The sequence below is a fragment of the Silurus aristotelis genome (assembly GCF_946808225.1).
Source record: "Silurus aristotelis genome assembly, chromosome: 10".
Classification (NCBI taxonomy): domain Eukaryota; kingdom Metazoa; phylum Chordata; class Actinopteri; order Siluriformes; family Siluridae; genus Silurus; species Silurus aristotelis.
In genome coordinates, this window is record NC_139583.1 from 14,282,022 (window position 1) to 14,300,726 (window position 18,705).

Genomic DNA, 18,705 nt, shown 5'->3' on the forward strand with positions numbered 1-18,705 from the left:
CCAAATTTATATTGTAAGCACCTGAAAGTTACATTTGACAATTTACACAAAACAAATTTAGTTCGAACGCAGGCTTTGGAATGGATCATGTTCCAATATAGTTTTTTTTAATAAACAAGTCATTATTTGAGATCTCAGAGATACTGATTCTTTATGAAAAAAGGAAAAAAAGAAGAAGGGTGTTTTCTTGTTTTGCAGGTTAACTAAAATAAAAGGGACGATCAAATTTAATGGTTAGACCCCCATTTGGATAATACACGTGCATATAAGCATGTGTGCGTTTTTTTTTACATTTAAAATCACATTTTTCAAAGCTATGTTCTACTTGGCTGATTTCACACATGCACAAAACAAAATAAGTTTTACAATGCACTATAAAGCATAATGCCTGTACAGAGCGAGGAGCCACAGTGACTGTGCGCTAACTCTAGTTTCTTTTTTCATACCCCTGGCATTTGTAGTGCATGTTTTCAGGTTTAATAATAATAAAACAGTGACGCTGTGCAGTGTGAGGCGGAAACTAAGATTGTAACTGTTCTGCAAGTAAAAAGGATTGTTCAGTATGAATATGTGTATTGTTACACCCCTAATTTTTTATATTTATTTATATATATATACACACACACACACACACACACACACACATACACATAGAGGAAAATAAGTATTTGAACACCCTGCTATTTTGCAAGTTCTTCCACTTAGAAATCATGGAGGGGTCTGAAATTGTCATCGTAGGTGCATGTCCACTGTGAGAGACATAATCTAAAAAAAAAAATCCAGAAATCACAATATATGATTTTTAAACTATTTATTTGTATGATACAGCTGCAAATAAGTATTTGAACACCTGTCTATCAGCTAGAATTCTGACCCTCAAAGACCTGTTAGTCTGCCTTTAAAATGTCCACCTCCACTACATTTATTATCCTAAATTAGATGCACCTGTTTGAGGTCGTTAGCTGCATAAAGACACCTGTCCACCCCATACAATCAGTAAGAATCCAACTACTAACATGGCCAAGACCAAAGAGCTGTCCAAAGACACTAGAGACAAAATTGTACACCTCCACAAGGCTGGAAAGGGCTACGGGGAAATTGCCAAGCAGCTTGGTGAAAAAAGGTCCATGACAATGACCCGAAGCACACAGGCAGGATAACCAAGGAGTGGCTCTGTAAGAAGCATATCAAGGTTCTGGCATGGACTAGCCAGTCTCCAGACCTAAACCCAATAGAGAATCTTTGGAGGGAGCTCAAACTCCGTGTTTCTCAGCGACAGGCCAGAAACCTGACTGATCTAGAGAAGATCTGTGTGGAGGAGTGGGTCAAAATCCCTCCTGCAGTGTGTGCAAACCTGGTGAAAAACTACAGGAAACGTTTGACCTCTGTAATTGCAAACAAAGGCTACTGTACCAAATATTAACATTGACTTTCTCAGGTGTTCAAATACTTATTTGCAGCTGTATCATACAAATAAATAGTTTAAAAAAAGTCATACATTGTGATTTCTGGAGTTTTTTTTTTAGATTATGTCTCTCACAGTGGACATGCACCTACGATGACAATTTCAGACCCCTCCATGATTTCTAAGTGGGAAAACTTGCAAAATAGCAGGGTGTTCAAATACTTATTTTCTTCACTGTAGAGATTATATATAACAGCATTTAAATATTAGTGACAGCTGTTCAGGAGTGACAATCAGCAGCATTGTTAATCTACTCTCCTTTCTTAGGGAAAAGACACTATGCAGAGGAACTAGGACAGTGTCCCTGCTGATAATTTCATATGACGATTTATCAGATTTATTTTTGGACTTCCCTATGACGCGCAGTCTGTGTTAATATAATGCGAACCACATGATTCCTGCTCTTCAGCTGCCGCTGCTGTGGGCCGAACAGTGTTTAGGACATTGCCAACAAGACATCACATTCTAAATTATGTTCTGTGTTGGCTTCTGAACTGCGACCTACTAATAACCAGCCACTGTTTAAAACACCTGTTCGAAACAATCTTTTAGTTTTGCTTTTCGTTTCACTTCACTCGAACAGGGGAGATTTGCATCAAGGTCATTTCGAGATCAAGCTCTGAAAATGGATCAGGTTAAATCACTTTACATGTTACATTTTGCTGGCAGATCTCAAACACAGTAGTGTGGCTGAGGCTATTCGAAAAACAGCATGAAGGGCAAATGTGAATGTGAATGAATAAATCACATTATAAATATGAAAAAAATCCAAAAGTATCACAAGGGTGAAAGTGCCCTGACAAGGTCAATAAGCTTTACAAGAGACGTGTCTTTTAGTGACTAAATATTTAGTTTGTGTACCTACTTATGCACACACCCTTTCTTGTAACACCCCACCCTGAAAACAAAATAAAATATTAAAAACTAAATTATGACCGAAACATTGACAAAAAATTGGGACTAAGACAAAACCAACTATTTACTTTGCAGTCAGTCTGCTTTCTGTAGCGAAAGACTCAATGTTACATCATAGAATACAATAATGTACAATCATTACCAGATCAAATATCAGATCTCTTATAGTTCATCTCATCTGTGCCACTTCAAAATACAAGCGAAATAAAGTTAGCCTACCTGACCTGGGTTGATTTCAGTGATATGCCAACACAGCAGTGTAATAATTAATAAAGGAAAACTAAATAGACACTCAACACACACGGCACACAGTCAGAGCAATGGAGGGCAGCTGTACAGGACTTCTTGTTCACTGCTTCATCCCTCCCCTGAAAACACAAAACCCCTCCCGTCATGTTCATGTCGTCTCTGCCTGAACTCTGGATTTCTCATGAAGGGTTTGCACTGAAGGAATGTGGATCTATTCAGCATTTTAATCTCAAAAAGGAGACACTGAAGGCCATCCTCTCTGCAGAAGCAGCAGAGGCTCTTTATTTAAACTAATCCTGCAGATTGTATTATCACGCACAGTTTCAGAAGAGGATATTTGTGCTCCGAGAACTACAACTGCTGCCATAAAGAAAACAACTATACGCAAAGTTAAAAAATCATAACCATTGCCGTGTGTGTGTTTGTGCAATCCAAAGATGGCAACAAAATGTTTTATACTGGTTTGTTTAAAAGGACCTACCGAAACAGTAGTTATGTTAATAGAAGTGACCTTTGGAATGTTTAGAATCCAGAGAAGTAAACAATGGAGAAATCAGAAGTTTGGTACTTTCACTAGCAGAAGTTAGGCCAGATTAACTACAATAATATAAATGTATTGTGTAAATGTAAATTATTTTTATGTTACTTTTGCCACAGTGGGTGAAGCAATCAAGACATTTACATTTTTAATTCACTGCATTTAAAGTTTAAAAAAAAAAACCTTAACAACAATAGTGCATTAATCGTTTAGGAATCACAGAATGACTTGGCTAGATCTTGCGAAAGGGGTTTTCCTCTTCAAAGAAAATTCTGTGCTCATTCATTTTCGATGTTTACTCTGGGCTTCCAGGACTTTTGGTATTGCTGAGCTTCCTTTTTTTTTTCCAGCCTGATAATAGCCTTCCTTACATGCATCAACAAGTCTTTGGACCGTTAAAAGTAAAAGTATAGTAGTATATTGGATAGTAAACGTTCCTATGAACAGCTACAAAAATGCAAACCATGCATTTGGAAACAAATCCAGACCTTTATTTTGTTAATTTGTCATGAAATTATGACACAGGCCACAGCACACCAGGCCAAACTGTAATTTTTTTTTACTGATGTGATTTTTATTTTTTTTGGTCACAAATGTATTAAAGCAGAATGTCTATGCTGTAATTCGTCTCTTGATTGCTTCATTTCCAAATGATGTCCAAATACTTTTGGAACTGACTGTATACCTTAAATAACACAGGGATATCGTAACACACAATGTCTATTTTGCCGAGATGAAAACGCAATACTGAAATCAAAACCAATGATTAAATTACATTTCAGCTCTGCTCTGCAGATCTATTGCGCCCTCTTTTGGCACACGCTGTCTGATTTCTTATTTCTAACTCCATATTAGAATAAGTTAATGTAAGAGCTGCAGACAAGCATGTGAAAGTTGTTGCATACAATGAAACAAGATACAATATATTAAGAAAAGCAGCACTCTACAGTTCCAGTCTCACTGGATCCGTGAGGGGCTGTGTGCTCAGACCACTGCTGTTCACTCTGCCGACTCTTGACTGTGTAGCAATGCACAGCTCTAACTACATCATCAAGTTCGCTAAAGACACGACTGTGGTGGGTCTCATCAGCATGAACGACAAGTCAGCATACAGAGAGGAGGTGCAACAGCTAAGAGCCTGGTGTAGCGCAAACAACCCGTCTCTGAACGTTGACAAAACTAAAGAGATGGTTGTTGACTTTAGGAGAGCACAGAGCGACCATTCTCCACCGATCGTCATTTACACCTATAAAGAACATCTTATTCATTTTCATCACCACATTATCTGTCTAAAGCTGCTTCGAGACAATGTTCGTTGTTAAAAGTGCTATACAAATAAAAATGAATTGAATCATCGATGAATCCTCATAGATAGATAGTCGAGAGAACCAAATTTCTACGTGTTCATCTGATGGAGATCTTCACCTGGTCACTCAACACTAGCTCAATCACCAAGAAAGCCCAGCAGCATCTCTACCTCCTGAGAAGGCTAAGGAAACTTTATGTGGCTTGGACAACTAGACCTTAGCTCCGTGTCCTGCATGTAGCTCGATGTTGTTGTACGTAGCGCCACGGTTCTGGAGGAACGTCGTCTCATTTCACTGTGTACCGAGTCAGCTATATATGGTTTAAATGACAATAAAAGCTTCTGCATCCTCACTAAATAAAAATAGAGAGCTTAAGGAATGCAGGGATGACTAGACCCCATCAAAAATTTTATAAAAGAAATAACTTCACACAGTTACACACGCACACAAACAAGACACTTACCCATCCTCCCTGATGAATGATGAAGTCTGCCTCTTCCTCAACTAAGTAACGCTCACCCATGGAAAGTAGTTTTGGCAGCGGTTGACCCTTACAATGCAGCTTCTGCATTAACACTAAAGGTACCAAAACCTAAAGAGATGGAGAAGGCGAGAAAGAGAGGCACACACATTTAACGTAAATTGGATGATTCTGGTGTTTAGTAAAATATTTTAACTGTGCAAACAGACTTAAAGCTCTAACTTGCGACTATAAGTCTAACTTGTTATCACCTTGCTCCAGCCTCCTTCAGAATGAGAGGAAACCTCCTTCACTGCACTTTGGAAATCCTCGTAATCCAGCTGCCTGCAACACACACACACTGTTAGTTAACAGCAAAACCTTTACTGAGGTAGGTTTCTACTTAAGATAAAGTTCTAGATGTTGTATTATAAATGCAGACAATGTGTACTGGAACAACTGCAGCACCTTCCCAGATTTGTAAACGAACTAAAAGACATCTACGTAAAGTGGATATAACAAAGCTGGGTTAAAATTACAGGGGTTTTTAAGTATACAATGAAAAAAGAAAAGGTATCTTGACAGCAATCAACAAAATGCAAGTGAAACTTTTAAGAAAACATTTCAGTGTCTTTTTCATGGCCAATGCAGGAATTGCCATTTCCTGAGGAAGAATAAAACCGCTGGAGTATTAACAACCAAACAATAGGCTGACCAAAGAATTTAGTATTAAAATCATCTTTGGTTAAGAATATTGTAATAACTGAAGAAAAACCCAAAATAATAATAATGACAGCAGCAATACATTTTATGATGTTGCAGCCTGATACAGTTGTGCCTCATATATAACGGTAGTTACGTGCCGAAAACCGACCGCAAAAAACTAATTTCAGATTTTCATAAACAGACGCAAAAATGTTTTTTTTATTTTTATTGTTTAAGCCATAAATCGTCATCCCACAATCTTTAAACACACACACAAAGAATATAGCGAGATGAATTGTGTAAATTCGTAAAAATATCACATTTACAGTGAGAACTGTAGCCTTTGCATAGCTTCTCTGCTTGTTTATTGGTTGACACTTTCTATGTTGTCAAAAAAGGGTCAGAGTTAAAAATACACTGCATTCTTTTTTTTCATTGGTTAAATCTGGTGACGTATGTCTTTAACTCTGCCCTTCTCGTAATGCTACTCATTTCTTATGATGGAATAAAATCAGGACCATTCGGGAAACAAAATAGTTATATGCCAAATTCAAAATCGCGATAAAGTGGGACCGTGAGATTCGAACCACGATAAATTGGGGGACGACTGTACTTCAATCACTCAAATAGATTTTTTTCTCAGAAATCTACACTCAGCACTCCATAATGACAAAGAAAAATAAAAAATTCAGTAAATAAAAATAAAACTTTCCTCAGTACTTGGTTGAAGCACTTTTGGCAACAATAACAGCCTTAAGTATTTTTGGGTGTGATGCAACAAGCTTTGCACACCTGTGTTTTCATGTAGGAAGGTGAACCTTCGGCTCATACTGAGGTCCTGAGCGCTGTGGAACATGTTTTTATTGAGGATATCTTTGTACTTTGTTCTATTCAGCCTCAGCTCAACCCTGACCAGTTGCCAAGTTCCTGCTAAAGAAACACACTCCCACAGCATGATGCTGCCACCATCATGTTTCACTTTTGTAATGGTATTGGGCAGGTGATTAGCGGTGCCTGATTGCCCTCAGACATAGCGTTTAGAATTGAGGCCAAAGAGTTTAATCTTTGTTTCATCAGACCAGAGTGTCTTGTTCCACACAGTCTGTTGGCAAACTTCAAGCAGGCTGGCTTTCATGGGTTTTGCACCACGGAGAAGCTTCCATATTACCACTCTGCCATAACGCCCAGATCAGCAGCGGTAATGGTTGTCGTTCTGGAACTTTGTCCATCTCCACACAGGATCTTCAGAGCTCAGTAAGAGTGGCCATACGTTTCTTGATCATCTTGCTTACTAAGGCTCTTTTTCCTGATTGCTCAGTTTGGCCGAGTCCTGATTGTGCCACTCTTCTTCCATTTCAGGATTGTGGAGGCCACTGTGTTCTTGGGAATCTTAAGCACAGCAGATTTTTTTGTGTAGCCTTGCCCAGATTTGTGCGTGTGTGTTTGTGTGTGCGCTATACTGTTATACTGACTATGCCGTTCCATGAAAATCTACCAGACACTGACCCACTGAGAATTGTCTGTGTGGCCAAGGTCAGATGTGTATCCAGTACTTGTGCGACCCGGTCCCCCAGCATGGCCAGGGTGTCCTCTATAGTGCTCTCGGGATTAGCTGGACTGAACACTGGGGAGGTGTGCCGATCAAAGCCTGTACTTGGAAAAGCTGTGTGAAAAGAAAACGCACAGCTGATAGATTTCTGTATAAATGTAGCTAAGGCTAATCTCACAACTTTATCTTTTAATGTTAAAATGATATTATAATTTTTTTAAAAATGCCAATTTACAGCAAACAAATAGCATGTGTTTATTTTTCTCACAGGCAGTGATTTCTTCTTCTAGTTGCTTTAGATGTTCCTCTATCTGCTCCTTCATCCTGCTGGTCTGTTCCACAGCTTTCTCTTGTGCTGCATGCCCAGATGCTCCTAAACACAAAAAATATATATATATATTTTTTTTTACACTGGTGCATCTCTATGGACTGGTTCACAAAAATACACAATAAACAAAGACTAGATTGAGGTAATCTGCTGTATGATGAGCACATGTGTAAAATGTTTATAACAATGCTAGACAGCTAGAGGTGGAGGCCTTCATCTCCAAGCTAACAAAGAATATTTGCGTTACAGCTAATTTTCTAAAGTCTTTAGCCTTTGGTTTTATAGCTGCAGGTGTGCCACTACAGCAGGAACACCAATTTAAACAAAGCTTTTATTAAATACCAAAGGGCTTGATGTGCAATCTTGCATGTTTATGTTTGAATTTTTGCCATGGATATGCTGAATTGGCAGCTGCAGTAATATGCCAGGGTTTACAGTTTTTCTCAATTGCTAAAACACTAAACTCTATTGTCTGAACCAAATGCTCAGTTGCCTTAACCCACTGATTGAATCAATCACTCTTTTGGCAAAACCATTAGCACTTTTCACCTGTTTAGGCACAACTTGCCAACACATTTTCATTGTGATGCACCCGTGCTGCATAATGGTGTGCACAGGTGACAAAAGTCAAACACAATTAAAGCACAAGTTTCACCACTTGAACACTACAACTCAAAATGGATCACACTTGTGGCTAATGATGTGAGGGGACATATAAAGTAAGCCAGTTCAGAGCGCACTGTTTGTGAGACCCTACAATGGATAGAAATCTGAGAGTGGATTCACACACGAATCTGTTGTGGTTCGTGTGAGAGGAGGTCGAGGTGGTCAGCCAAGACAAAGAACAGTAATATCTGATGAAATCAGAGCTACTGTGATTGACCATGTTCTTGTCCATGGTATAAGCATGAGGGAGGCTGGACAAAGGGTACAACCAAACATCAGTAGATTCACTGTGTCCACCATAATCCGAAGATTTAGAAAAGAAAACAGGTAATTACCTTTTTTGACATAGTACAGTATGTAAATGTTGACAGCAATTACTCTATGACATACTATATACTGTACCACAGTATACTGTAAGTAAATATATGTTTTAGAACATCACTGTACCAATGTACTGTAGTATTGTCATGAAGGGTTGGTCTAACTGTTTGTAGGCCTAGTATTCCATGTATATTTTTTGTAACTCCATGTTCTCTTTTTGTAGAATTGAAAGACTGCCACATGGGGGTGGGAGGACAGGTATGTTTTCCCCTTACCAAGAGATATGGTCCGTTAGAACAATGCCATTAAACTGAGTGAAATTCAGCAGATCATCATTGAGGACCATGTACATTTTGAGGTTATCATCAGTGTCAGCCTCTCTACTGTTGATCGTGTCCTCAACCGCAACAGACTGCGCATGAAACAGCTATACAGAGTGCCCTTTGATCGCAACTCAGACAGAGTCAGAGAGCAAAGATTCAATGTACGTACATGTTGGCAAATATCCAGACACATTCGATGTTGATTACTCTAAGTAGTGATTTACTGTAGTGGCCTAAATCACTTTTTCCGTATCACTTACAAAATTATATCTATTTCTACAGAGGGTTCTTCAACTGGATGCAATGGAAAGACCCCATGAATACATGTACATGAATAAAGCTGGGTTTAATCTTACCAAATCTCACTCAATCACACGCGAGATGCTCTGTAGGGCAGCAGGATGAGCATCCTATTTATGTTGTTGTTTGGGACAATGTGAATTTTCACACAGCCTTCCATACTCCCCTTTCCTAAACCCCATTAAGGAATTCTTCTTCTCATGACGATGGAAGGTATATGAACGCCAACCCTACACCAGAGTAAATCTCCTGCATGCCATGGGACTTGCCTGTGGTGACATAGGTGTGGAGGCCAAGCCTGGATACGGCATGCCAGGGTTTTTTTCCCCCCGTTGCCTGGCCAGACAAAATGTGCCCTGTGACTGACCCAGTACAGAGACATGATGCTGGGCTGAGTAATGAACTTATTTGTATATTTTTGTTCTTTATTTTTACATAGGCTTACTGTACACAAGTGGCAAACTCATAAGATTTCTGTTTGTTTTTACAAGTGCTACGTGTAAATGCACAAGATTTCTGTTTTGTCTTTTTGTACAAGTGCAAAATGCACAGGTTTTTTTGTTTTGCAACATGCATTTAGCCTACAGTGAACATCAAACATTTATTTCTCCAGCTTTATGTCCTGAGCATTGTGTTTTCTATTTTTCTACATAGTGTTTATTGACTGTTCCGTAGTGATTTTAATTTTGATTGACTCGGGGCACGATTTGACAACATAGTTCAGTTTTGAGCACAGATTGAACTGTTTTGAGGTGAAAGTTTGGTTTTGCAAGAAGAGTCTGAGGTTTTGTGAATGTAGCTTGAGAATTGTATTTTGTGTTCACAGTTTAGAGAAAAAGAGAGCAGCTTTCAAGAAATGTGTCTTAGCAATCGAGAAAAACTGTAAAAGACTTGCAAGGGTTGCAATTCCTTCTGCAAGTCAGGCACTACTGCAAAGCTGACCATGGCATAGAATAACATATATAATAAATAAATTAAAAAAAGCAAGCAATGAAATTTCAGGAAGTGTTTGTAACAAGAGCAGTAAAGATGTTGAGGCCCAAAGAGGTCAGTAATGAAAAGGTACTTCAGTGGCTACATACACAAATTACATATTCAATAAATTTAAAACCTTTACACAGTCACATAACAGCTACCAAAAAATTACACCAATCACGTCCAACACACATAAATCCTCCAACTGTATGTTTTTAAATGTTGCTCATGCAATGCAAAAAAACACTGTGCTAAAGCAAAAGCTCACAAACTCCTACGATTTGTTAGTATCAAACAACAGCCATTAGGCATTAAGCATAATGAGGGATGGGAGAAAACCGATCAAAAGTCTTTGATTAATGAGTTCAGAACATCATTCTGAAGCATGAAAGAATTGCATTTTAGAAATACGTACATTACTGTGAAGATCTTTGTGTGATTTCACTGTTAAAACACTTCTGAGTTATTCTTGCTGTTGTATGTTGTTATATATATATATATATATATATTTATATTTACAGGAGCAGTTGAACAGCACCACTCATGGTAACAAGGAGCAGTTGAACAGTACCACTGGTGATAACAAGGAGCGGTTGAACAGTACCACTGGTGATAACAAGGAGCGGTTGAACAGTACCACTGGTGATAACAAGGAGCGGTTGAACAGTACCACTCGTGATATATGTATATATGCTGTTATAACTGTATAAAAATCTGTTAATTTATTTCATATTTCTGACCTGCATGAACAAATGCTGTCTGACTGAGTTAAATTAAATTATATGTGCTGTACATGTTCCTTCTGTCATTTTCATTAGCCACAAAAGAATTAACAAGAGTAACTAAGTGGGCATTTAATAAAAAAAAATATAAAAAATAAAAAAAAAAGACTGAGGTCACAACTTGATGTAGTCTGAATCTGTAAATGTGAATTGAGAGCAACAGGAGCTCGGGTTGTATGATTCTAGGTAAATATGAGACAAACAGTGGATAAATGGTGCTAGATTACAATAAGGTTAAAACTGAAAAAAAAAGGTAAACTTTACAGCAGTCCTCCAAGTGAGCAGGTGATTTAAAGAGCTTATACTGCACAAGCCAGTGTACTCTTGGTGCCGGTCCCAAGCCCGGGTAAATGGGGAGGGTTGCGTTAGGAAGGGCATCCAGCGCAAAACGTGCCAAATCAAATATGCGGATCACAAATGAGAATTTCATACCGGATCGGTCGAGGCCTGGGTTAACAACGACCGCCACAGGTATCGTTAGCCGACAGGGTACCGGTGGAAATTGGGCTACTGTTGGCCGAAGGAGGAGAAGGAGAGGAGGAAGGCGTCTACAGAGACGGCAGGAAAATGAGCAGTGTAGGAGAGTAGAGGTTCGGGTTGGTACTTTAAATGTTGGTACTATGACGGGTAAAGGGAGAGAGATAGCTGATATGATGGAGAGGAGAAAGGTAGATGTGTTGTGTGTTCAGGAGACCAAGTGGAAAGGGAGTAAGGCCAGGAACATTGGAGGTGGGTTTAAACTGTTTTATCATGGTGTGGATGGGAAGAGAAATGGTGTAGGGGTGATTCTGAAGGAAGCGTACAGTAAGAGTGTAGTGGAGGTGAAGAGAGTTTCTGATAGGGTGATGATCGTGAAGGTGGAAGTTGAAGGGATGATGATAAATGTCATCAGTGCCTATGCTCCACAAGTTGGCTGTGAGATGGAGGAGAAAGAAAGATTCTGGAGTGAATTAGATGAAGTGGTAGATGGTGTACCTAGGAAAGAACGATTGGTGATTGGGGCAGACTTTAATGGGCATGTAGGTGAAGGGAACAGAGGTGATGAGGAGGTGATGGGTAGGTATGGTTTTAAGGAGAGGAATGTGGAAGGGCAGATGGTGGTAGATTTTGCTAAAAGGATGGAAATGGCAGTGGTGAACACGTATTTTAAGAAGAAGGAGGATCATAGGGTGACGTATAAGAGTGGAGGAAGGTGCACACAGGTGGATTATCTTCTGTGTAGGAGATGCAACCTGAAGGAGATTGGAGACTGTAAGGTGTTGTCGGGGGACAGTGTAGCTAGACAGCATCGGATGGTGGTCTGTAGGATGGTTTTGGAGGCGAAGAAGAAGAGGAGGAAAGTAAGGTTTGAAAGAAGAATAAGATGGTGGAAACTGAAGGAGGAAGAGTGTAGTGTGAGGTTCAGGGAAGAGGTCAGACAGGGGCTCGGTGGTGGTGAAGAGGTGCCGGATGACTGGGCAACTACTGCAGGAGTGATGAGGGAGGCAGCTAGAAAAGTACTTGGTGTGACATCTGGAAATAGAAAGCAAGACAAGGAGACGTGGTGGTGGAATGAGGAAGTGCAGGAGAGCATTAGGGGAAAGAGGTTGGCAAAACAGAAGTGGGATCGACAGAGTGATGAGAAAAGTAGGCAGGAGTACAAGGAGATGCGGCAGCAGGTTAAAAGGGATGTGGCGAAAGCCAAGGAAAGGGCATATGAGGAACTGTATAAGAGGTTGGACACTAAGGAAGGAAAAAAGGATTTATACCGATTGGCCAAGCAGAGGGACCGAGCTGGGAAGGATGTACTGCAAGTTAGAGCAATTAAGGATGGAGAGGGAAATGTGTTGACTAGTGAGGAGAGTGTGTTGAGAAGATGGAGGGAGTATTTTGAGCAGCTGATGAATGAGGAAAATTAGAGAGAGAGAAGGTAGGAGGAGGTGGAGTTGGTGAAGCAGGATGTAGATAGGATTAGTAAGGAGGAAGTGAGAGCAGCGATTAAGAGGATGAAGAATGGAAAGTCGGTTGGACCAGATGACATACCGGTAGAAGCGTGGAGATGTTTAGGAGAGATGGCAGTGGAGTTTTTAACCAGATTGTTTAACAGGATTCTGGAAGGGGAGAGGATGCCTGAGGAATGGAGAAGGAGTGTGCTGGTACCAATCTTTAAGCATAAGGGAGATGTGCAGACCTGCAGTAACTACAGGGGAATTAAGTTGATCAGTCACACCATGAAGTTATGGGAAAGAGTAGTGGAAGCCAGGTTGAGAGAAGAGGTGACCATCTGTGAGCAACAGTATGGTTTCATGCCGAGGAAGAGCACCACAGATGCCTTATTTGCTTTGAGGATGTTGATGGAGAAGTATAGAGAAGGACAGAAGGAGCTGCATTGTGTATTTGTGGATTTAGAGAAAGCGTACGACAGGGTGCCGAGAGAGGAGTTGTGGTATTGTATGAGTAAGTCAGGTGTGTCAGAGAAGTATGTGAGGGTGGTGCAGGACATGTATGAGGACAGTGTGACGGCAGTAAAGTGTGCAGTAGGTACGACAGACTGGTTCAGGGTGAAGGTTGGACTGCATCAAGGATCGGCCCTGAGCCCTTTCCTGTTTGCAGTGGTGATGGACAGGTTGACGGACGAGGTCAGACAGGAGTCTCCCTGGACTATGATGTTTGCAGATGATATTGTGATTTGTGGTGAGAGTAGAGAGCAGGTTGAGAAGAGCCTGGAGAGGTGGAGATATGCGCTGGAGAGAAGGGGAATGAAAGTCAGTAGGAGTAAGACAGAGTACATGTGTGTGAATGAGAGGAAGGGCAGTGGAGTGATGCGGTTGCAGGGAGAAGAGGTGGAGAAGGTGGAGGAGTTCAGGTACCTGGGGTCAACAGTGCAAAGTAATGGAAAATGTGTTAGGGAAGTAAAGAAAAGAGTGCAGGCAGGGTGGAGTGGGTGGAGAAGAGTGACAGGAGTGATTTGTGATAGTAGGGTATCTGCAAGAATGAAAGGGAAAGTTTATAGGACTGTGGTGAGACCTGCGATGTTGTATGGATTAGAGACAGTGGCATTGAGTAAAAGACAGGAGGTGGAGCTGGAGGTAGCAGAGCTGAAGATGTTGAGGTTTTCGTTGGGAGTGACGAGGATGGACAAGATTAGAAATGAGTTTATTAGAGGGACAGCACATGTAGGATGTTTTGGTGACAAGGTGAGGGAGGCGAGATTGAGATGGTTTGGACATGTGCAGAGAAGGGACATGAATTATATTGGTAGAAAAATGCTGAAGATGGAGCCACCAGGTAGGAGGAAAAGAGGAAGGCCAAGGAGGAGGTTCATGGATGTGGTGAGGGAAGACATGCAGGTAGTTGGTGTAAAAGAGGCAGATATAGAGGACAGGGTGGTATGGAGACGGATGATCCGCTGTGGCGACCCCTAATGGGAGCAGCCGAAAGAAGAAGAAGAATACTGCACAAATAAACTTTCTATAGACAAAATTAAGTTTTTGTGATGTAAAAATAAAAAAAAAACTGAATTGCACCCTATAAATGTAAGTAAAAAACAATAAAATAAATAAGTAAAAAAAAGAAAAAAAGAAAAGAAAAGTAACATAACCTAGTTTGCTTTAATGTCCACCCTCTTAAACCAAGCTAAAGCTCTCTTTATTTTAAAATCACAATATTCTTCCTTGCAAATGCATTGTCAAATTACCTTCTCCTGTTTACATGTGTCCTCAGGTAACCTCACAGATTATTGATTTAGCTCTTGACTCATTGTGAAGATGAGCTCTTTTAAACATGTGCTCATTTTTTTTTTTTTTTTGCACCAAACATCTCTCTTCATATTATTGCCTACATGTTGGACCATAAGTTGGGGGAAGAAAAATAAAAATAAATAAAATCTCTCTCTGAGATATATATATATATATATATATATATATATATATATATATATATATATATATAGAAATGACTAATTACAATCAGTATTTGCCAGAAATCTCTGCAGTTCTTGAATATTGCTGTAGGTCTCTCAAGAGAATGTCTGACCAGTTCCTAGTCTTCTCTTTTTTATTTATAATTTTAGAGAGACATCCTGTTCTTGGTAATGTCACTGTTTTGCCATATTGTTGATATTTGTAATGTAATAGAACATTTTCTAATAAACCTGATGTGTTTTTCTAGTGGCAATGTAGAGATACTGTTTGATGTGGTTTTTCTACGCTCTGCTGCACTGTAACCCAGTGGTGTGCGACTGATTAAACTGATAAAGGACTGGGTCTAACAGAAAGCAGGGATCAGAAGTGCATTGCTGTGTGTGAAACCACTGAGTAAGCAAAGGAAATACATGCCATACCACACCTATTCAATCACTTTGATTAATGCAATCTAATAACTGAATGCATTACCCATTATCTTAATCAAGACACATTCAACTGATCAAATGTTTGTTCCTGGAGCTTCCTATAAATAGTGTTCCACAAACATGTTGCTGATTGATGATGGATATTCCTTTCTAGATCAGATTTCACCCACATAACCCTGAGGAATGTAGTGTAACCTGGTTAGAACACCTACAAATAAATTATCTTGACTATATAAGTAATTAAATTGTGAGAACTATTAAAGCAATAAAATAAAATGATAAAGGTGATGCAATAATACTGATGAATATTAGGCCAGCTGTAGTGTGCGGTTATTATGTGTATATTTTCTGTGTTATATGAGTAATTAAAGTAAGATTAACCAATAGTATTTCATTTTTCATTGTTGATGGTAGAACTGTACCTAACAGTAAAACATTACAAAATAAAACAGTTTGCCATTAGACTGAGCAATTTAGGTCTACGCCTTTAATGAAGAATATGCTTCTGAACAAACATTTGTACACCTCAATTAATAAGTCAACGGTGAAACACAAGTCCTTTTCCTGTAAGATTATCATCACGAGTGGTACTGTTCAACTGCTCCTTGTTATCACCAGTGGTACTGTTCAACTGCTCCTTGTTACCATGAGTGGTGCTGTTCAACTGCTCCTGTCCATACTTGAAACTCTGCTTGGAAATGCAATCGGTAACAAATTGCCATCCCACTGCTAAATTTTTCACAGTGATGGGAACAGTGATCTATCAAATGTGTGCATGTTACGCAACTTCCACAAATCTAGGCCAACTAGAAGGCCTTGCCAATGACACATTTGAACAATCACACCACCATACTGAAATAAAATGTCACCCAGAGGACTGGTATGACTGTCTGAAATCATATTTCTATTTAATTATTCATTTATAAATGTTAGCATCAAAAAGCTCAGGCTCTGGTTATCTTGAAAAAGGAAACAGAGAACACCCCACCACACCACACACACACCATGGCGGTTTGCTTTCTGCAGCAAATGGAGGAAAGTAGATAATGAAAAACATAAATGGGCGTTACATTTGGAGAACTATTCGGCTAGTAGAGAATGCTTTGTGGCTCCAAAAGCTCACCAGTGTTGGATGCGGTGCTCCTTAATGTTCGATCTGATCTCAATCACTGATGTGGATCACACTTTTATCTTGAACCTCTTCTGCATTGTACCTAATTGTTTCTCATTTACATACAGTGAAAAGAATAACTCTCTGCTTGGAAGAGCTGTGACAATCTACGCTTGTGCATGATAGATGAACTGAGGGAGGGGAACTTGACGTGAAATTATAGCACCTTACTTGTGCAAGTGACCTTTAAGGACCACTGTAAGCAGTTATTGCATAACACACATCTAAAACAGCACTACAATCTCAGCAGCATAACCATGCAGGGACAACTGCAACAATCCCTGACATTATGGATTTGCTATATACAAAATTAAATAAAACAAATGAATCTGGGGGTCATTCCTTACCTTCCTCACATTCCACAGACCTGGCAGGTGGTCGTGGAGGCAGGCCGAGGTAGCACAGGAGGACGTATTTGGTCTCATAGTGAAATCCTTCAGGCACATTGCTGGTGGAGCCACAGGCAGCCATTGATGAGAAATGTTACACTCACAGAGCACATACACTACAGTTCTGTAGGGGGACAGCACACATTACAAACGAGCTGACAGATTTATAAAATTACATTTTCTAAACATTAAATCACAATAAATACAGTGGAATGAATGTTGAATGTTTGTGCAAACACTAAACAATTATAGAACTAATAAACATGATTCATTTGTTCTATGAAATGCTCTCCATGCTCCAATGACAAACTGCTGAACTTTTACTAAACTTTCATTCATTCAGTGAGAGGAAGTTTCTAAGTAAAAACTTTCTTAAAAAAAAAATAAATAAATAAATAAAAGGCATTTAGGGTCTGTTTGTTTGTAACCCTTTAACACGGCACTGTCACTCGCTTCAAATCCCATCATAGCGTCCATTAGAACATGGTGTACAAGGGCGTGCAATGATCTTCTCCCACTGACCACTTCTCCAACCTTAGCATGTGCAACTGTCTGAACACAGCGTGCTAATCGCTCATATACACCCTCAGATCCTCGTAATAAAGTGACAGTCAAGTAGCACACGAACCGGACTTACCTTTCCGTCAACCCCGTTACTGAACGCGGTGTCGAGACCGAACAGGTAGCACCGCCCGCCCGCCTGCCTGCTTGCTTGCTTGGGAAGTACTTAGCGCTAGTTAGCTACGTGGTTAGCCGCTAACTTGTGAGCTGCTGAGTTGTGCGTGTCCCTCTGCCTGCCCCCTGTTCCGTCCCCTAATAATGTCGTGCTTCATACATGCACTCACACACAACATTACAGACACGATAACTTCTATTTTAAATGTTAACAAAAATGTCACACGAGGAGTTCAAGTTCTTGTACAAGGCTGAGAAGCATTAACTTCTTCCACACTCCTGAAAACCACAGCCCCCAAAAGCGTTTCCCTTCAGACAATATACTACACCTGATAATGCTTTCAATCAGAGGTGCACAAATGTTTTCCCCCATGAAAGGCCCCAAAATCCAACTTGATGGAGAAAATAAATGTTGCATTACAACAAACATTATAATTAAAGTTGTCAGTTTATTTATGATTTGTAGTGAACTTGTAGTACACTTAAAAACAATCCAGTTTATTGTACAAGAGAGTTCAGTGCCTCTTCTCAAATATGGCATATGGCAATTTTGTTACTTATTGATTGGCAATATTCTCACAAATGTTTCTGTATTTTCATTTTTTTAAAGACACTTTTTTTTTGGCAAATGACAAATATACATATATGTACATTTGCATTTGTTAAATAAACTAAAGTTGTGTCTTTAGATGATGTTACACTTTCGAAATTTACTTAAATAGTTCTTAGTCAAAGAATGGTCATGTGGAAAAGCTTTTACATCTATGGAAGATTTTCATTGCACAAAAGGTTGTTTAAGTAAAAAAAAAAAAAAAAAGGTACTTCACACTCAGTAATCTTCACATATAATGTCATATAAAGTAGTTCACTATATTGGACTGTATATGTGAGAACGGAGCTGATTGTATGACTGTTTATCCAATTAATAATTATTAATTTAAGTGCAAAATATTTCACTTGCAAAGAAACGTGTAATGTAAATGAATTTACTGAAATAATTATATTTAGGTTCTAACATTAAAGAACCTAAATATAATTATTTAGGGAAAGTTTATAGGACTGTGGTGAGACCTAAGATGTTCTATGGTTTAGAGACAGTGGCATTGAGTAAAAGACAGGAGGTGGAGGTGGAGGTAGCAGAGCTGAAGATGTTGAGGTTTTCGTTGGGAGTGACGAGGATGGACAGGATTAGAAATGAGTTTATTAGAGGGACAGTGCATTTAGGATGTTTTGGGATGAGTTATTGAGATGGTTTGG

At 39.4% G+C, this 18,705-nt stretch overlaps 1 protein-coding gene across 1 annotated transcript in view; it reads right to left on the reverse strand.

Moving 5' to 3' along the window:
• Window positions 1-17,794, reverse strand: part of bcl2l13 (BCL2 like 13) — a 20,195-nt gene extending 2,401 nt beyond the window's left edge. The window contains exons 1-6 of the mRNA XM_083552078.1: window positions 17,411-17,794; window positions 16,732-16,897; window positions 7,457-7,561; window positions 7,146-7,302; window positions 5,207-5,279; window positions 4,938-5,066 (exon numbers count right to left, since the gene is read on the reverse strand). Coding sequence (XP_083408204.1) covers window positions 4,938-5,066; window positions 5,207-5,279; window positions 7,146-7,302; window positions 7,457-7,561; window positions 16,732-16,855 — 588 coding nt within the window. The 5' untranslated portion in view covers window positions 16,856-16,897; window positions 17,411-17,794. The remainder of the gene's footprint in view (window positions 1-4,937; window positions 5,067-5,206; window positions 5,280-7,145; window positions 7,303-7,456; window positions 7,562-16,731; window positions 16,898-17,410) is intronic.
• Between the last annotated feature and the right edge of the window lie 911 nt (window positions 17,795-18,705).